General features: G+C 47.4%; 1 protein-coding gene across 4 annotated transcripts in view; it reads right to left on the reverse strand.

Annotated features, from left to right (window-relative positions):
- Positions 1-21,597, reverse strand: part of LOC122380919 (protein FAM76A-like) — a 39,894-nt gene that overhangs the window by 10,540 nt on the left and 7,757 nt on the right. Inside the window, exons 3-6 of one of the 4 annotated variants that reach the window (XR_006256420.1) lie at positions 18,645-18,918; positions 16,804-16,934; positions 16,173-16,365; positions 13,174-13,532 (exon numbers count right to left, since the gene is read on the reverse strand). Coding sequence is in view for 2 of the 4 variants with exons in the window: in XM_043364534.1 (XP_043220469.1) it covers positions 13,317-13,532; positions 16,173-16,365; positions 16,804-16,934; positions 18,645-18,918 (814 nt within the window). In the remaining 2 variants the exon portion in view is untranslated. Of the gene's footprint in view, positions 1-12,104; positions 13,533-16,172; positions 16,366-16,803; positions 16,935-18,644; positions 18,919-21,597 lie in introns of those variants that run through there. The other 3 variants (XR_006256421.1, XM_043364535.1, XM_043364534.1) reach the window with 3 other exon arrangements.

Raw genomic sequence — 21,597 nt, forward strand, 5'->3', positions numbered from 1 at the left:
GGTTTTTCGATATGTATAACAACTGTAGTGGGCTGAGTGCTGACCTGCAAACAGGCGTCGGTAACAATCGCGAATGCGGCGCACATGTGACAATAAGCAAAGGTCATTATAGAGTTACGACGTACGGGAATGAGTTATCAGCTGTCTAATCGTAGACAACACAATGTCGAATTTAAACTGTAAGCCTGTATTGGTATTGTTTCTTTAATTTGGCTGTCGAGCATTAATTTATAGTTTGAAATATTATTTTATGTAAAATGATTGATATGAAACAGCCGTCTCTAAAGCTATGACCCCATCTCACCACATGAAAGTGGCAGAAATGACAATGATCAGCTGACGCATTTTTCTTGGCCGAAGACAGAGCGCGCGGCCCGACGGTTTATTATAGGTATCTTGGCCGACGCACCACCACCGCACCACAAAGTATGAGCAGAAGCCACCTGCGGTAGACCGCGCCCAAAGCCAGGGCCCCGGTAACGTGAGGTAGCCGAGTCGGGGCAGCATGCGCTGACCCAAGCCGGGGCCGCGACTTTGGGCGCGGTCTACCGCATCCCCGGGCAGCCCCGGGCTATCACATGACACCGGGAGGACGCGCAGCCCCAGCTTGGGTCAGCGCACGCTGCCCCGACTCGGCTACCTCACGTTACCGGGGCCCTGGCTTTGGGCGCGGTCTACCGCACCACCTAACAGGCGTGTTCGAAACCGCAGGAGATGATGATGAACGGGTTTATCGAAACTTGATTGGATGAGCCTATCGGTGGTAGCGATTTCAGTGTAAGCATTTATTGTTCATAGTGCTGTGAAATGTGGTTGGGGTACGACCGACAACCCATCGGGGCGAATTTCGCACTGGGGTACTCAAAATTTGAAGAATTTAAGACGTTTCCATGAGTTTTGAAGGCATGGATAAGTTCTAAAAATCCGGTTCTCCTTATCTGGGCCATTAACTCCATACGGTCCAGGAAAGCTGGCACACTACCTTTAACGATACGGATCGACTGATGCGCAATGCCACCTTTTCTTGTTAGGTCACTCATGACCTTAACCTGAGATCAAATTTTTAAGTTGACCTTTTAAGGTCAACTAAAAGGTAGTTCATATGGCGCGTCCCGACGAGAGAAACACGATGCCGTTAAAAGTAACTCCGTGCAAATTTTGAGTAAAAATCATCGCAGAAAAAAAAACTTCCGTAAAAAACGTCCAGCATATTTCCGTATTTACCCTCTGCATGCTAAGCCGTTGACCTTAGGTCAAACCTGAGAAAATTACTCAGAAAGAGCGTTAACAAGGCTATTAACTTTTCTGTCGCGCTATAGCTCTATTAATTTCCGAGTTATGCGCCGGTTTGTCGAAAATTGTCGGAATAGTCGACCTTGACCTTCGACGACTTCTGGTGACCTTACCCTCGACCTGACCTAAAAATGACCTAAGTTGTTTTGTCATCATTTTGACGCTCTTTCAAACACCGTTTACCGCGTGTCGCTAATTGGCCGGGTTAGAAGGGGAGGAAGTGCAAACTTCACCCCCCCCCCCCGTGGAATCAGGGTGTTCATATCCCCCCCCAGGGTTGTGCTCGACTAAAAAAAAGTTGCCGACTCGACTCATCATTCAACTTCAGAAAGCCCTGACTCAACTCTGACTCAAACAAGGAGCTGATTTTTCCCTTGACTCGACTCATGACTCAAGCGGCTCAATGAAAATATGAGTTGACTCAAACTTGACTCAAATTTTTTGTTGAGTCAAGTGTGTTGACTCAAAATTGACTCAGATAAAAAAGTTGTTGAGCGGGGGGGGGATGAAAAAAAAATCCGGCAGCAGGGCCAGGCCTAAGTTGTTAAGCGGGGGAGAATGAAAAGCTTATATATATATATATATATATATATATATATATATATATATATATATATATATATATATATATATATATATATATATATATATATATATATATATATATATTGTTTCTAAAAAAGATGAGTCAGCTGACTCATGTTCCTAAATGTTTTTGACTCAGCTCAATGTCAAAAGTTATTTTACTGACTCAACTCTGACTCAACTCAACATCTTAATATTTTTGTCTGACTCAACTCTGACTCAACTCAACAGCTCCACATTTTATCCGACTCGACTCAAACCTGACTCATTTGAGTCAGAGTTGAGTCAAATTTCTGACTCGACTCATGAGTCAAGCACAACCCTGCCCCCCCCCCCCCCCGTGGAATCCAGGTTCCCCAGCGGGGCGCGGGTTAAAAGATGGATGAGACATTAACTTCGAGTTTCCAACATTGATGGCCTTTATGTCAGACCAATTTTGCGACCTCCCCATTTTACCTCTCGCACTTCTAAGGAGGAGTTGGATGTGCCCAGTGGCGGCGGAACACCTTCAATTAAGGGGGGCACTGCCGACTTTTGGTCCAATTCCTTCCATGCAACGCCCATAGGGTTAATGTTAAAGGAAGGGTGCCACCTTCCGAAATTTTTGTTCTATGAATCTATTTTACTTATTTGAATTTTTAGACGTGGTTAGCGCGTCCACAATATACAAAAAACCGAAACATTGCATTTAATATATTGGCCAAAAAAAAAGATCGTTGTTTATATCACCACTACAACTCAAGGTCGTTTGATGTGGCAGCTAGGACGGCTGGCATATCCTGTTGTCATGGCAACATATCATTCTGCCATTTGCATTGATGGCGCAACTGAGACAAAAGATGAACAAATAAAAAGGAAGAAGATAACATGATTTGAACTAAGTTGTAGGTAACCAAGTAGGTAACTGTTGGCCATATTTGCCAACAGTTAAAGAACATCAAATAAGTCGAGTAAAGGTTTTTCCTTTACAATGCTTAACCCGCGCCCCACTGGGGGGGCTATTTATAGCCCCCCCTCCCGTTTTTCTGCAATAACTTCCAAACCGCTTGACGAATCGACGCCAAACTTTCAGTACCTTCGGCTGCATCGTCAAAATTTGAACTTCGTAGCTACCATAGGTCGCCCGGAAATGACGTCAGAGTGACGTCATGTTCGTCCGATTTCGACGCAAAACATTGAACCACGGCAATCGCTCCCAAGAGCTCAGTTTTTAAGCTAGATCCAATTTCTTTGCATGAAAGAACTCAGAATTGACCGCGCTATCAAACTGCTATCTCGGATTTTGAAAATTTTGAAAATTTTGAAAATTTTGAAAATTTTATATAATAATATTCAATATCTATATTTTTATATTTTTTCAAAAAGTTTTTGACTTTTCGAAAAAACCGGAATATATGTGACAGAACGCATGATTATGACTAACTCTAGCAAGTTTTAGCTAAATATCTTCAAAAATGGCCAAGTTATACGCATTATTGCAAAAAATTCACAATTATTAATTTTTCAAATCAATTTTTCAGTACGTATTTGGCATCGTACACCAATATAAATGGCACCATCGTGTTCCTGAGCTCAAACTGCATCCAATAGACACCTTTTTTGTTGAAAAATTTCAACTTCAAAATTTGACCTTTTTTGACCTGAAAGTGACCTGACCTAAGCTAATTTCGACTCAAAATGACCTTGAATGACACAGACGACATCAAATTCGAAATCTATGGCCTAAATGGACCATAAAACATGTGTCACGTGACCGACGCATGATATAATATTTTCGTGACCTGTGATGACCTGACCCTGACCTGAAAATCAAAGTACAAGTTTGGTACCCTCAAGGTATCTAGAGCATCTGTTCACGAGTGTGGAAACCAAAAATGAGCCTGATCTGACTTGTAAGACGGCGGCCAGAGCCCAAAATGTGAACAAGCCAAAGTGCTAATAATTTTTACTTTGACCTGACCTGTGACGTCATCGGTGACCTCGAGGTCAATGAAATTAGGTTTCGCTCGACAGTTTTTCCGGGGCTATCAGACGCCGTTTGAATTTTGACGATCGGCCCAGTAGTTTCGGAGTTAGGAGGGGGGGCTATGAATAGCCCCCCCCCCCCCCCCAGTAGGGCGTGTTATACACAGACCCCAGTGGGGCGCGGGTTAAGAGATCTATGGAACCCTTCACCTTTCATGCAACTTACTAGAAAAACTTCCCAATTAAAATTTTAAAACTTAAGTGTATACCATAAAGAAAAAATATACCCTTTCAAAATGATAAAACATGCTTCAAAAGTATAACTTTTATACATACCTTTGCTGATTTCATGTTTTATAAAATACCCTTAACACGACGAGGAAATAGTGCTGAAGATTTTTGCCTGCCCGAATGCTGGCAGCAAAACTCGCAAATGATAACTTCACGTGCGGATTCAATGCTGACCGTCTCGAGCATAGGTAAGTGAAGCCGGTTTTTAGGTTCATGTGAGGCTAATCTTGTAAAAACTGCGTTGTGTCCAAAAGGTGGCACCCTTCCTTTAAATGCCAAAATCAAAGGGGGCACGGTGCCCCACCCCCGTTCCGCCGTCTATGGATGTGCCCCCGATGAAGCCCTCTCGGTTCTTCATGAGAGGCGGCTGACAATTCCGTAAAAAGCGGCCGATAGCGACGAAACTTTCCGTACATTCGGTTTTATTAACCCGCGCTCGGGTGGGCCTCTCAGCCAATTTCGCCTTTTTGGCCACACCATATTATCTCGGAAAGTAGGCAAGCTAAAAAGACGCAGTAAAAAGCAATAGATGGTTCGCTGTAAGATCTTTCAGAATCATACAGTTTATTTTTTATCAGGTCATCGCTAAGGTCACTGGAGGTCATCAAAGCTAAAAGTTTCAGGAATTTTTGTTCCCGATTTTTACTTTTCAAAAATCGGTGCAAAATTCGGGAACCAATATAGCTACTACGCTGCGGAAAAGCGCATTCGATAGCTCTTGCAAAGGTCTTTCTGAATATTGCCCTCAGATTCGACGTAATGTCAACGGTTTAGCCTCCAGAGGGCATAACTCAAAATTTGACGTTTTTGCGGAAAAGGTTTTTCCATAACTTTTGACTCAAAGCTTGTATCACGCTTATTTTACCGGCATCGCGTTTGTCTCGTCGAGACGATTCGAATGAACAATAAGTTGACCTGAAAAGGTCAAATTAAAAATTTATCTGAGGTCAAGGTCACGGAAAAGGTCATGTTGCATGTCATTCTATTTGTATTGTTTACCTGAACACATGCATAAAAAACTGTTGGAGACCTTTCATAATCATGACCTGAGATAACCTTAGGGGAATAAAGGGGTCACAGGTGCAATTTTCCGGTTCAGTGTGTCATGTTCACATGTGTCCCGATGTTTGAGGAAGTTTTCGGCCAAAAGAAGAGCATTTCATTTTTCTCCCATCGACCTGTAGGTACCTAATGGAGAGGACACAAAATTGACCTGACCTTGGGTCACCGATATCAAAATTCCGAGATAAGCAAATTGTTGGTACTGATTCCTTCATGCAATAGCCCGAGTTTCAAACTTCTGGGATGTTAATGTAGAAATGACTCAATTAACTGGTCAATTAACTTGACCTGCTGACCTGATCTTATGCGACCTGGAGTTAACAATTTTACACACGATGCGAAATTTAGGTATCACAAGTTATGCCTAACAAGTTTCGCGGCGCTGCGCACTGCGGTTTTTTAACAGTCGCAAAAAAGACTGGCAGGTGTGGCCAAAAACGCGCCCTCCCCCACCCGGGCGAGGGTTAATTTTACACCTACCTAATCTAAAATCTAATGATTCGGATTTCAGCCACCTGAGACGTCAATTTCTCGATACCCTGTCAGACAAGCAAGGCGATTCGGTCTGTCAGCATTCATTATCAGAGCGTTTCTGAGCTTCTTGCAATTAGAAACGTGCCAACACGTGAAATTATGTTTCCCCGTGGATTACCTACGGCGGTGTAGGGTTACTTGAACATTAGGTCAAAGTCATTGACCACTGATGACCTCGAGTAAGTTTTCAGAGTTATTTCTTTCTATAGTATCGCTTGGACCTTGATCTCAAATTTCGTTCTCTGGGAATTTTGGAACTACGTTCTTTTTAGCCTATACAAACTTGTTATGTATAACTTGCGGTAGTTTCAGTGGCGGGTAATCCTCGCCAGATTATCTACACATGGCCCGGACACATGGCCCGGACAAGTACACATGGCCCGGACAAGTTGGTGTGACCTATCTGTAAGAATCTTGGGTGTGACCATCCTTGCCGTTTCGCCCCTGATTGAGGCTTCGTGGAAAAATGAGCGTGTGCGTCGTAAAGAGCCGCAGTCACTGGTAGGTACCCGATTTTGACGTTTCAGGTGTACCGGTGACCTCTGAGGTAAGGTAAATGGCTCAATGTATGATTCAGGTTTTTGTTAAACGATTTCGCCGAGAATGATCGTAGAATCGCGTTTCTGGCACAATCGTGTTCGTCATACTTAGGTGCATCGAATGCTATGCTTTTAATTTGGGGAAGAAATCAACTTAGTGTTGACCTTAGGTCAAGGTCAGGTCACAGTCGCTCAGGTCACGAAATTGGTCGAAGGCCATATTGCATATCATTCGGTCCGGTATTGGTGGCTTTCGCGACTCGCTAGCTCAATACGATCGGGAGTTATTGACGTAAAACTCTGATGAACTTAGTGATGTCATCATCAGGCAAGGTCCACGATGCATCAGTTATTGCAATGCGTGTATGAAATCCTGATTCTACAGGCTTGTGTTTTTTATTAACCTGATTATACAGGCTACAGGCACATACTCTCTGTATGTGCTTGATATGCATATTGCATAGCATAGTCTTAGAACTTTTACAGCGCATAATATGTTCCGATATTTCCTTCTCTGACTTATAATGGTGAGGGCACCAGAACTTTTGTGCCATCAGACAATTCGTACAAAACTGCGCACATTATATTATTTCGTTACCGTGCTGACAGCACGAGAGCTTCTCCACGGCTAGGCGTTGGTGAAAGTGAACAAAAGCGTCTATAACAAATACTTTTGTGCGTCAAGACGGCCGATATTCAGCCCCGATTCAACCCAGAGACCGACCGCTCGGATCCACCTGAAACTCGCATAAACAAAACTCTTTGAGGCCTGAAAATTGAAATAGGTACAGTGTACACGGCCCGAATCATTTAGTGTCATTCCCAGCCCTTTGACCTATCAACAAAGGTCACCAACCTAAATTTGCACAGCAGATCACTGGTCTGCGTGATTTATAAGGTCAATGGTTTCTCAGCTGTTTATAGGTCAGTTTTTCACGCTGATTCCGGAAATGGAATCCGTTTTGCTCGATTAGCTCGATTTTTTAAGATAGGTACGTCGCTTTGCTCATATGTTCAAAGCTATGCTGATTGGCTTAGTGGCATAGTTAATCACACAGAAGCATATATATATGTTTAAACTGCAAGCTGACCCACTATAAGTGAATTCCGATTACAGTACACACGCACTGTTGTGACACAAATGGCCTTTTCACGGATTTTCGACTGTATTGAGCACATGGGACGTCCCTCTTCAAGCACCAGCAATAGTCCGCCAGGAAGTTGACGTCCCACCGACCCTTATACCGTTTTTCCATCACACTTTGTGGCCACACAGTCTTTGTGGAAACATTCTACCTGCTCTTCACTACAATCACCAGTTTTCTGGGAAATAATCGAGATGGTACCTAAAAAAGTGCAAAATGTATCAGCATGCCCACTCCAATGTGCATATTAATGCATCGGTGTGTATCCTTGACATAGTGTGGGAGCTCGAGCTAATCGAGAAAAATGGATACCTTTTCCGAATTCGGCACACAAAACTTGCTTCAGAACATTTGAGAAATCTTCCATCTTTGGGGAAAATGCATCAGTATGCCCACTCCAAGATGCATATTAATATATCAGTGTGTGAACTTTTATCATTGATATAGTGTGAAAACTCGAGCTAATCGAGAAAAATGGATAGCTTTTTTGAATTCAGCACACGAAACTTGTATTAGAACAGCTGAGAAATATCCAACCTTGGGAAAAATATATCAGCATGCCCACTCCAATGTGCCTATGCATCAGTGTGTGAACTTTTATCCTTGACATAGTTCGAAAACTCGAGCTAATCGAGAAAAATGGACAGCTTTTTCGGATTCAGCACACAAAACTTGTATAAAAATAGCTGAGAAACCTCCGACCTTTTGAAAAAAGTTTTGAAACGCAGGCCAGTGTTACGGTCCACTCAATTGAATTAGGGCACTGGAAACGGTCCTTCACGACTAGCCAGGATCTCAAGGATAAGATCAATCTTGACCCCTTAAGCTCATGCAATGTCCTTGCCATCTACGGAAGTTTTTTCGACTTGATCCGACGACCTTGCCATCGTGTAACTATTAGAGATAAAATCGCTTAGTGGAGAAGTAGCTGTGGATCTCAGCGAGTCCTATAGCGCCATTTTCAGTGCTCTAGCTCCACTGGGTGGGCCACAATCACCTGTGCCAATTCGGGGTCGACCTTTTTTGGCACCCAAAGGTCAAGTGGCTTGAAATAACGCAGAATGGGTTGAGTCACATATTCTACATCTCAAGAGCTCTTGTGTGCGCGAGCTTCAAATGGATCCGAGGCGTCCCGAATCCGGGCTGAAGCTGGGCTGAATATGGGTTGTCTTCACGGACATAAAATTATTATCTTGTTGCAGCGTCCATACGCATACCGTTGAGAGTGGAAACTGGAAACCCTATTGAGTGGAACGTGGCCCCGCCACCCAGTCTGGGAACCGAGGAGCCCTGAAGCGGGTCCATGACTACAGCGACGCACGCTTCGATTCATTAGCTATACAGCTTTATTTTCTTTTTCACGCTTTTTTATTGCCTGCAGTTCCGGCGTCAGTCAGCCTCGCATTTTTAACCATAAGTTACCCATCAGTCTTCTGATGATGTGTAGAAAGTAGACCGGCAAGCGTGTCCGAAAACCTGTCCGATTGCAGCGCCACCTGCGTAATCCGGACAAGGCCAGTCCTGCTTGAGATATTGAGCGGTCATATCGTTCTGCGTAAAGACGTGCATTGTTTACAAATGTATTGCTTAACTCTCCATGTAATCAAGACTCATCGCCTTATCAGCAGCAGATTGGCTAGGCACGGACAGCCACCGTATCTGAATTTATTAGTCACTCGTCACTCGATCGTTCCCTGTCGGCCTGCCCCTAGTTCCACTCTCTAGTCATCAACGCCTCGGAGACACATGTTCACCCAGCGCCGGCAGAAGAGCAGAGCAGCTTCTAGCGGCCGGCCGACCCGAACACTGACGTCGCCCGGCACGGCCGACGTCCGCCGACACACCTCTGACGAGGCGATCGGATCCAGACGACCTCCCGACTTCGGTCCGACCGGAACTAAGACGACGATCGGAGTCACTTGCACCAGAGTCGAACGGTCCTCGGTGTCAGTATCGAACCAGACGGCCTTCTCCGGCGAAACTCCACCGCTGGTTGACCTTTCAACCGAGGAATGGAGTACCGGGCAAGAGTCAGGCCTGCTAGCACCTCTCTTGTGTTGTAGCTGGGCTGTCGTTCACCCAGGCCGAGGTATTCCGAGTCGTTCCTCAGCATACAGTAGCATCTTCATATTCCGAGCCTGTGGTAGACACCGGTGCACGCTAGCAGAGCACGTGGGCAATTGTACTCGTACTTTACACAACCGTACTGAAGGTGATGGTGCAATTAGTTATGTTACGATATATCCCGCATTGGCGTTTATCGGTGAACACATTTATACAGCTCAATAGCTATTAATTTGATATTTTTAAACTTGTTGCATAAGACTCGATCCCAGTACAGTTCAGATAGGGAAATTAGTACGGTAACAGCGCTCGCATAGTATAACGGACACAAGGCATATGATTGAGAAAACCGCTACGAATCGGACATGTTCGCGATGGTCAGCGGGAGAAGTCCGACTCCAACGTGAAGGCTGCGTCAGTAGACTGCGCGCGCACCGGTCTGCACATTGAGCGTCGTCCGGCCCTCCGATGTCGTCCACCGACATCCGCGTCCCGTGAGTTCTGCGTCCGACCGCGAGTGTCAGAAGGAAGCCTTCCCCGCGGACTCCCATCGCTTGCAGCGTTCGTTGAACCGTGGAATGAAGCAGCGGACAGGAAACAGGTTGTGCTCCCGGCTCCGTGTCCCCGGCCAGTCTGCTGACGCCGGGATAGCTCCCCATCGACCATGTCCCAGCGCCCAGTCAGTCGGGGAAACTATGGTAAAATCTGCTATTTTTAGCAGTCTGCTATTTTTAGCAGAAATCTGCTAAAAATGGGTACGCATGTGACGTCATCGTACCCAAATATAGCAGATTTGGGTACGGCCCCATACAAAAGCAGATCTGCACCCTAATTGAAGCAAATGCGCATCAAATGCCTGGCAGATTCATGATGAGAATAGTGCTGAGAGTGATCTCTGCTATTTTTGTTCAGATCCGACTATTTTCAAATTCATTATTTGAAAGTTCGAATCATTTGCTGATATTTTTTTTTTTACACAAAATCAAAAATACCGGCATGCTACCGGCAAGACATGCCAGATACCACGAATAAACTTGCGGTAGTGAAAAATTACCGGCATGCCGGTAGTGCGGTAGGGAAATTTTGCAACTCTAATGAGTGGTATGCAGGCCACTGGACTAGCATCAGAGCTGAAAAAGGGATGCTTTCATAATTGCTCACAGTAGAAGCCGTTAACATCTTGCCGTTGCCACAGCCGATGTAAAAATAACTAATTCAGCCCATCAATGGGACAGCGATTATGGTCCTTGTTTTAAGCAAGGCTTTCGTAATCGCACTTCCGTAAATGTAGGTGGCGCCAGCAACAGCGAAACGAGCACGCTGAAACGAGGCATTGGACCGATAATTAATGATGACGCATTCATTGTGTACTGGTAATGCACACAAGGGATGATTGACAAGGTATGTGATCCAGAAGATGATGCATTGGTCTTGACACGCCGGGACTACACTGGTCATTGGCGCCCAATAAGGGAGACGGTGGCAAAGAACCTGAGCAATCCATCATTGATCAATACAATCTAGTAATGTCAAGGTCCTTTTAACATAGTGCGAAAGCAGACATCAAACGCTTGAATTTGGTTTTGGTGTTCAATCGTTATACCTACACCGGTAGTACATTTACCAGAAAATGCGTTGTGTTAGCATCTTGCAATGGGAATCGATAATGCCCCCAGGAGCCTCCCCTCTCCCGCTCGCTTGACAATGGTATTTCGCATGAAAGTCTTCTATATCTTATTTACCTTGGTGTTGCTGTGGAACCATAGGTGGTTTCAGATTAAATGATGCACCAGCCTTGAAATTTCGCACTGCTATGAATATAACTTTCAAGGCCGTCCAAGAATAACGATGCCCTGTCACTTCCGAAGCTACCACTCCATTTGCCAATTGACAGTTACGTTCAAGAGGCCTTGATGAGGTTAGGAGCTCTGCTCAGATTGCCTTACATGGTCGATGTTTCAACCTATGCACTTCAGCTTCGATTCAGCATTCGAGAATGATTCACCTCCTTCAGCGATAACGGTAGCCAAACAGGAGAGACGAAGGTTGAAGGAAAACGGTAAGTTCCGGCATCCAAATCGGCCACAGGCCAACGTTCAACTGTTTCCCTTCTGTTCTGTTCTTTTCCCTTTCCCTTCTGTGTGACCATCCCGAAATAGCTGCCATTTCCTCGACAGGGACCGAGCTCAAGACGAGATGAATGTGCGACATCTATTTCAGTGACGGCAGAGACGCCACTGGGGCGGCCTGCCCCCCGGAAAAGGCGACTGCCAGCGCACGGTCCAGGCCCCAGGGAGTGTCACTGGACACTGAGATCCCGACCCTGAAGTGTCTTGATTTGACCCGTGCTCCGCTGGTCCCTAGAATGTCCGTGTAACCAGCCCCGAGCTGCCCCAACCGCAGTCATTTCGGCAGCGGATTGGGATGCAGCCATGATGTCAAATGCACAGAACAATCGTGCGACTGCTGAGCGCGACGATACTCAACGTGGTGGGGAACTGGATAATTATGGTGGTGGAGGGAAAATAGCGGAACTGCGGACTGCTGGACTGCAGAGGTAGCATAGATTTGTGAGTCGCGTCGGTAACAAAGCATCATAAATAGTGTCCCAAGACCGCTAGAGTGTATGTTGAAATTAACAATTTGTATTAATGTCTGCAACGTGACTATGCATGGACAATCGTCAAAACAAAACGAGTAAAATCAAGAAGGATCGGATCACATCTGAACTACATTACACAAATGATTCAAATGAAAACCAGTATTTGCTAATGTTCTAACAACTACTCTCGCTGCACCGTTGCCTAGCTAAAGTGACCACAAGCAGAGCTCTCCCGTATGACTATGAAGTTGTTCAGGGTATCGCACCGCAGGCCTGTCGCCTGATCTGTGCGACGAGTCAACATCACGGTCGGGATATGGACACAGGAACCGGCCCGGCCGCCGCCGGCGCCGGTTTTCCAATCCCTACAATGATAGAGCGGCGCCCGCCCGCAGAGACACAGAAAGACCCGCCGCCCCAGCGAGCGGCGAGTAAAGGTGATAGGAGATGGCGATAGAGTACATGGCGACACCATGAATACAACAAGCCGCTACCGGCTACATCCAGCGGCCGGCCGGCCTGGGGCCGCCGGCCGCGTTAAAACCGTCGATAAAGCGGGGCCACGGCGGTCGCTCGGACCGCCGGCCGGCCCTCTAAAACCGAATACAATCAACTAGAACAGCTGCTAGCCTCCGCCACCAGCTCTGTCCGACGCCGAGAGGACAGCCGCCCAGCCGGCAATCACACACAACACACCACACTTCACACATACACACTCACAGCGGCCACCTGGCCGGCACTCACACAAAACACACAGACTTACACAGATACTCAATGACGGCCCGTCCCAAGAGACAGCAGGCATCACACAAACGTCCCACTTCAGTCAGAAAGGTACCAGAGGTTACACCAGCGTCGATTTGTCGGAAACTGTCCGAGCGAGACAGGGGGTTCACTTTGGAAAACGTCATAAAACTGTAAGAACCGTCTCAGACACCGGACCATCTCACATCCTACACCAATTCAGACTAATGACACGAGGGGGTCCTGGGAGCAGGGAAAGTCACCCAGCGAGAGCAGGCCGCGCGCGGCAGACAGCCCCAGCCCCGCTTCCCACGCACACGCACACCGGGCAGCCAGCGCGGAACGGTACCTTTGCTGATATATCGGCCTGGCTCGCCCGCCCGCGCTCCGCCGCCGCCACCACCTGTGAACAGGCGCAGTCATTGCCGCGTGACCACACCGGCGGCACACTGCACGTGCCACGTGCCGCCACTAATGAGAGCGTGGCGCCGCTCAGACCAGCGGACTGTTGCTGGCGCTGTCGGCCGAGGCCAGCGCCGAGCCGCCGCCCGCCTTGGAGCGCTTGGAGAGCGCCGCCACCTCTTTGCTGAGGGAACGGATGCGGCCCTGCAGCGTCTCCACCTTGGCCTCGTGCGCCTTCTGCTGATCGTTCATCTTGCGCCGGATGTCCTGCTCGTTGCGCAGGTTCTTGGCCTTCAGCTCGCAGATCTGACGGCAGGGCGGCTCGGTCAAACACGGCGCCAACCGATCAATGACAGGGGCTGAGCACAGGGAAGCAGGTGACCGGAAAGGAAACTGTGTGTACACCCGCAACACAACAACGCAAAAAGTATGCTGCTGTGTGTGAACATTGAACAGAATCACTTAAACGGGAATGTTCAAAGCTGGCGTGCTACTCGAAAAGCAAAAATTATATAATAGCCAGACATAAAAATCAACAATAAAAAAAACTGAAAAACTGAAAAGGGTCAGAAATCGCCGGTGCTGAATAAACAGGCAGGGAACAGTAAGCATGCGCATTGCTTTCCAATATAAATGTTATGAGCGGAGAAATAAACACAAAACATAACACTGCTGACAAGAGATTAACCCACGCCCCGTAAGACTATTCCCGGACCCCTTCGCCCGTAGGGGCCTCCTCCTCCCCCGAGATTTCGGAAAGGTTCCAACCGATTTGGATTTTCAAAACTCAAACGGCGTTCGATAGCTTCATTGGGGAATCGAAAGAGCGTTGTTTGTCTAAGAGGGGAGAGCGGGGCACTTTCGTGCGTGGGACACATTCGTTTCCGGCAGTTTATGGGAACACAAGTGGCTGCCCAAGCGGAAAGTAAATTATAAAAAAATATGCCCATCATTGCCGCCCCCCGTTCATTGTAGAAAACTACACTGAAGTTGCTATCATGTTTGATAAAAAAGCAAAGTTCTATTATTTGTGCGTCTTTCAAATTTTTTTTCATAGCATCCGATCCTGACTCGAAAATGCGGTTCAGCTTTCCAAAATTCACGGCGAAGAAGCTCACTCTATTCACGGAACTGTTCCAAGTTTGTTTGTTTAAAAAAGTGTCATTTTTCAACGAGAAATTTTGAAATATATTACAAAAAAAACGTTGTGGGGCAGTGTTCGTGTACGGGCTGCCTAGGGGCATATGCGTGCAAATTTTCTTTCGTTTTTGCGATTTATGACTTTATCTGTACTGGGTTTCATTTATGACGCTCGCCTGACTCAGTCTCGACTACTTGCAACGTCGTGACAAGTATGTAATTTACGCGACCTTGGCGAGGTCACGGAAGTGGACCGATGGCCGGCAGTTGGCATATTCTTGTTGACCAGCCCATTCTTTACAAAAAAAAAATTACAATGCGTTCTTGTCGAAAGGAATCGAGTGAAAAGCCCCACTGCAAATTTCTTTTGGTAAATTTCTGGTAATACCTGGTAATTCATCAAACTTTGCGGAGTACACGGAAATGTCCCACCCCTTGCACGAAAGTGCCCCATACCTGGGGCAGTTTCGTGCAAACGTAGAGAGTTATTAGAAGTCATACTTCTAATAGAAGCGATAATATTAGAGGGTAACATTTAATAAAAATATCGGCAATAGTTTCTTTCCATACTGCAATCAACAATTTTACCATTGCACCAACCTAAGAACAGATATATGGATGTATCCTTTGTTGCACTGCCCCACTCTCCTCTACATATTTTGCTAAATAAAGCCAGGTCAAATACCAAATTGCTAAATACCAGGTTAGGTCACAGAGGTCAGGTCAGTGAGGGCCACAATATGAACCTTACTATACTAAGGTCGTGTGATGCATGTTTTCTGGTCAATTTTGCAATTCAAATTCAATGATGTAGGTTTTCAAATTCAATGATGTAGGTTAGGCGACCGTTGTTGCCGGTTTAGGCTACTTTCTGGTGAAGGTGAATTGGTATTGGTCAATCTGGTGAGGGTAAAATTTGGAGTATTCATTTAAAGCACTTTTTTTACAAACTACAGAGCCAAGCGCGATAGTAAGTGCTGCCATCGTACCGTGTCAGTGACCCAGTGTAATGACCCGTGACTCGGGGTCACGGCGGTTTACTTTACTGGAGATAAAACAAGTTTGGTAACATATGGCATGGCTTTATTTTTTTTTTTAAGTTAGTCCGAGCCTTTTGAATGGAAGGATTCACAAGGACAGAGCCGAAGCGCCGAAGCTTGTTGCGTTGACCCTGCCCGCTACCCTCCGATCGCGCAATTCCGGTTCTATGGCAGAATTTGGAGTCAAAAGTTTAACGCGCGCGCATAGCCGCGCACGGCCGGTCCCCTCACTGACTTCGCCTGGCTAAGGCCTGCCACCAACCACAACCATCCAGTCAGGAGGCTCAAACGTCAAGCGCCCGTCGTGCTTCGAACCCGGACTGTTATAACCGGTAACAAATGATATGATTTATAACTATGATATGCTTCATATGAATGGTTCATACTTCATAGTCGATGGTGATAGCTGTTGAGTGTTTCATATGGTAACGCTCAGGTGAATTTTGCTAAAAATATCTATCCTGGCTATGACTAATTCACGCAATAAGTCATTGACGGCATTTCCGTTTTATCCAGTTACATTATCAGCCGAACGATTAGGGCAGAGGCAAAAAGAGAATGCCAGTTAATTATTCAGAACAGTATCGCACAAGAGATTTTGTCATTTCTTAAAGGAATCGCATCTCCATTATTTCTCCATTTTATGTCATGACTAATGTCTCATTTCAGCGCAAACCCTTATCCCATGCACCGTATCTAAGATAGCTCTGATAGACCGCACAAGTTCGACTTTGTCCCCGGGCGCCGACCGATCTGCGACGAGTACCTCCTTGTCCTTTCCGAGCATCTGTTGGTTTTTGAGCTGCAGCTGGCGCTGCAGGCTGGCGATCTCCTCCCTCAGCTGTGTCATGGCCACCACGTGGTCCGACTGCTCGTCCTTGCGCGCCTTCTTGGGCTCGGAGCCCTCCAGCGGCTGGCGGGTGACGTCCGGGCGGTCCGGCCGCTTCGACACGTAGTACCTGATGGCGGACGGGGCGGGCGACGGTCACACCGGGATGGGACAGACGGGCCGGAACGGTATTCTATCGCTAGCGATCAGACTGCCACCCAGGGTGGTAGCTGCTCAATGTTCATCGATCACACATGAAACAGACTGAACGCTACACAGCTGATTTACAAAAAGACGCTCCTTACAGCTGCTTCCAAAGTTATTGTTCCCTAGATAACCAATAGACAAGTTTGTCTACGAAGTAGTTCAAATGTGTGTTATATGAACAGTAATGAGTATCAGCATGCATGCAGTTTTACATGAATCATTTGCACGACAAGGCTGTGAATTTAATGCTACGATGCATTCTTGTTAGCAGATTGCCCTGGTATTAAAATCTGGAGTCATTGTTGCCTCTATCCCGTTCTTATATGTACACAGCCCCTCTACAAACTAGCCCGCAGCTTACTTTGGTTTGCGTTTCTCCTGGTTTTTGCCCAGTTTGACGTGGGTGTGGCGAGCGGGGTCGGTGGACTTTGTCTTGGCTAGGGCGCGTTTGTAGCTGAGCGTGCAGAGCCAACAGAGTAGCTTACCGTCCACCTGGGAACGAGAGCTGCGTTAGACACATACAAACACCACAACAGAGCTGGGGTCAGACACACACGAACACGCGACAACCCCGACGTTAGACGCACACAAACACGCAACAGCCACTGGACCAACACACAACAGTCGCAGAGCTAGCTCACAACAGTCACCTCACAACAATCGCAGAGCTAGCTCACAATAGTCACCTCACAACAATCGCAGAGCTAGCTTACAACAGTCGGCTCATCACAATCATAGAGCCAGCTCACAATTGTCACAGGGTCAGTTCAAAACAAGCACACAGCCGGCTCACAATAGTCACAGAACCAGTGCACAATAGTCACAGAGTCAGCTCAAAACAATACAGAACCACCTAACAATAGTCACAGAGGCAGCTCACAACAATCACAGAGCTAGCACACAATAGTCAGCCCACAACAATCACACAGTCAGCTCACAAGTCACAGGGTCAGCTCACAATAGTCACAGAGTCAGCACACAATAGTCACAGAGTCATCCCAAAACAATCACAAAGCCAGCACACAATAGTCACAGAACCAGCTCACAATAGTCACATTCAGCTCACAACAAACAGCTAGCTCACAATAGTCACAGAGTCAGCTCTCCATAGCCACGGAAACAGCTCACAATAGTCTCAGAGTCAGCTCAAAACAATCACAAAGCCAGCTCAAAACAATCACTAAGCCAGCACATAATCGTCAAAGAACCAGCTCTCACAATAAACACAGTCAGCTCAGAACAAACAGAGCTAGCTCACAATAGTCAGAGAACCAGCGCACAATAGTCACAGAGTCAGCTCAAAACAACCACAATAGTCGTCTCAAAACAACCACAGAGTCAGCTAACAAAAGTCACAGGGTCAGCTCACAACAATCACAGAGCCAGCTCACAATAGTCACAGAACCAGCTTACAATAGTCACAGGGTCAGTTCACAACAATCCCAGAGTCAGCAGAGCACCCTATATCCACCTAGGAAAGACCACGGCGCTATACACACACGAACGCATGGGCAAGTACAGGTAAGCCGATACATAGAAACCTCGACACAGTCATACAGAAATGCACGCATATTCACATTGGCTCAGACGGAGGTATACCCGGACACACAGACACAAGCTGCGCCTAACGTGTCTTAGTTGCACGTCTCTGAGAGATTGATGTTGAACAAGACACCAGATGCCACCACAATACTCGCAAACAGATAACAAGCACATGTGAATGGAACATCAAACGCGACACTTATTCTAGCCATATGAACAATACTGAAAATTTGTTTATGCAACCTTGCAATGGTATTGCAAAATTTAAGCTCTATCCGCAGTAGCATTTATTTTTAAGTTGAAAATAAATGAATAAAAGCACACAAAATTATGCTTAATGTTCACCTGTCACAAAAAATTGATGGATTAAAGAGACCGGGCAGATACATTCGAAAAGAGGAGCGTCGGTCGGTGGCAGGACGCTGAATGAATGGCTGAGAAGAATATCAGGTAACTGGTCACAAAGCCAGACACACGGCAGGTCATGTACACACGGTCTGCTGGATGTGACGGAAATGATCAGCGCTGTGGACAGCCTTCTGCTGACGTGGGCCGGTAAAGCGAGGCGGCTCGGTCCCATCCACCTGGGCGGGCGGCAGACCGAGAGCCAGCGTTCACAGTCCCCCGTCACCAGAGCAGCGTCGGCAGCAGGTCAGGTACCGTGATTTGGTCGGGAGAGGAGCCGGAAGGATGCGCGCCGGACGCCGCATCCACCTTTTTCTTGTCCTCGGGGTCTTTGCGGTCGAAGGCGCACTTTTGTTTGCACTGTTCACAGGCCTGCGGCGGACCGTAGCGTTTCTCCGAGTTGGCGCAGCGCTGGCACCGCGAGCCGATGAAGGCGGCGATCACGTTGCAGTAGTCGCAGGCGGTCGGCTTGCCGTGCGCCTTCACCATCTGCTCGCATTTCTTGCAGATGGTGGACGTGCTGCCCTTGCTGCCGGTCGGGAGGGGGTGGGGTCAGTGCGGCACCCCTGGTCGGGAGGGGGTGGGGTCAGTGAGGACGGCGGCAGCGAAAACAGGGGTGACTGGGAGCGAGCAGAGGACTGTGAAGAGAGGGTCGAGAGAGAGAGAGAGAGAGAGAGAGAGAGAGAGAGAGAGAGAGAGAGAGAGAGAGAGAGAGAGAGAGAGAGAGAGAGAGAGAGAGAGAGAGACAGACAGACAGACAGACAGACAGAGAGACAGAGAGACAGAGGGACAGAGGGACAGAGAGACAGAGAGACAGAGAGACAGAGAGACAGAGAGACAGAGAGACAGAGAGACAGAGAGACAGAGAGAGAGAGAGAGAGAGAGAGAGAGAGAGAGAGAGAGAGAGAGAGAGAGAGAGAGAGAGAGAGAGAGAGAGAGAGAGAGAGAGAGAGAGAGAGAGAGAGAGAGAGAGAGAGAGAGAGAGAGAGAGAGAGAGAGAGAGAGAGGTCCAAGAGCAAGAACAATAGAATAGACAGAGATGGTAAGAGCTACCAAACACAATCTTATCGAATCCCACAATCAAACATCATCTCAGTGATCAGCAGTGCGGAGCATTTGTTAGCCATGACGACCTGAAAAAGAACAGAGCATAGTGCAACAGTCGACATTCAGGTCAGCCGGTAACAGTCACAGACATTTGCAAAAAGCACAACCGAACAGTCGCTGCGTCCCCCTCCCTCCCTCTCCCCAGCGCAGTCCGCTGCCGGCGTCACCACTTCCACACCGAATCCACAGGTCGGCGGACCGGCGGACAGAGGTCGGCGGACCGGCGGACAGAGGTCGGCGGACCCGCGCGGCGCGCGCCGGACACCGGGCAATGGCCGCGGCGCAGACCGCCAGGCCAGGCCAGACCGGAAGCATCTGCATACACTCAGGCACCGGTTGATACGGCAAATGAGGAGAGTGGGACGAGATCCAAGAGAACTTAGATGAAGCGAGAGGGACAAAACGTATGTGACCCTAATGCTGCCCGATTACGCTGCAGATAAATTGGCTGTAGCTAGTACGTTTAAAGGTAGTGTGCCACCTTTGAAAGATTTCCCATTTTATTTTTCCTAGGATAAGAAGCTTCTGTTTTTACCTAATATCGCAAAAAAATCAAAAATGGGCCTGGAATAGTGCCTTTTTCGCCTAAAAGTTTTTCGGTTTTTAGATATGTATAACAACTGTAGTGGGCTCACCTGCAAACAGGCGTCGGGCAACAATCGCGAATGCGGCGCACTTGTGACAATAAGCAAAGGTCATTATAGTGTTACGACCATACGACGTACGGGAATGAGTTATCAGCTGTCTAATCGTAGACAACACAATGTCGAGCCCTAAACTGTAAGCCCGTATTGGTATTGTTTCTTTTATTTGGCTGCCAAACATTATTTATGGTTTGAAATATGATTTTATGTAAAATAATTGATATGAAAAAGCCGTCTTATAAGTTATGACCCCATTTCACAACACGCAAGTGGCAGAAATGACAATGATCAGCTGACGCATTTTTCTTGGCCGAAGTCAGAGCGCGCGGCCCGATGCACCACGCGTATTTGGAAATTCCGACCTCGACGAGCATCAGAAGCCACCAACAGGCGTGTTCGAAACCGCAGGAGATGATGATGAACGGGTTTATCGAAACTTGATTGGATGAGCATATCGGTAATAGCGATTTCAGTGTGTGCATTTATTGTTCATAGTGGTGTGAAATGTGGTTGGGGTACGACCGACAACCCGTCGGGGCGAATTTCGCACTGGGGTACTCAAAATTTGAAGAATTTAAGACGTTTCCATGAGTTTTGAAGGCATGGATAAGTTCTAAAAATCCGGTTCTCCTTATCTGGGCCATTAACTTCATACGGTCCAAGAAAGCTGGCACACTACCTTTAATGGGTGGCCCTAGACATCTATAACTTCGGAAAGACAAGGACCGAAAGGCTTGTAATGGATATGGTATCCAAAGTGGGTGGCTCGCACTGGACCAGAGCCAAGCGAGCTTCAAGGGCTATGAAATTAAAACTTTGTTGAGATCTGTACCATGACAACTTTGTTGCTACTCCAGCATTGCCGCTATTTTTCCGGAACATCCAAAAGCATTACATTCACCACTCTGCTAGTTGACAATTTGGGTTTTCAATTTCAATACGCATCATCACTGCCCCAGCAGGCAGTGCAGCGGTCGGTCAGCGGTCGGCCGGCGGCCGGTCAACAGCGTCTCGGGCGTCACCGACCGGTCCGCCGTGACGTCACTGGTCCGGTGCTGACGTCACTGGCACAGTGCCAAGTGCGAGTTCGACCCACTGCACCGGTTGCGTAGCTGGGCCGACCGACGAGGGCGGCACAATGCCCTCCGATCGACCCCACCGGCTCGGACCGGACCGGAACTAGTGAGAACACTGAACAGACAGCAGGACAGAACGAATCCAGTCTGTGTGCCAGTGAATGCAAAATAGACGGACCTTCCGAACCTTCTAGCAATATTTTGAGAGGCATTTGTAGCTTTAATGGGGGGGGGGACAACTTGAGCTGATCGTATGCTGTTAAGTGGCAGCCGTAGGACTAGAGGCATGGCACGTTCGTCGCCGCCACAGACAACTGCATGGCATCGCGTCAGCTGGCTGCGATCGGAGTCAGCTGATGGCCGGGCAAGGTCGAATACCGA

This window comes from Amphibalanus amphitrite, unplaced genomic scaffold, assembly GCF_019059575.1.
Source record: "Amphibalanus amphitrite isolate SeventyFive unplaced genomic scaffold, NRLGWU_Aamphi_draft 000109F_arrow, whole genome shotgun sequence".
NCBI classification, from domain to species: Eukaryota; Metazoa; Arthropoda; class Thecostraca; order Balanomorpha; family Balanidae; genus Amphibalanus; species Amphibalanus amphitrite.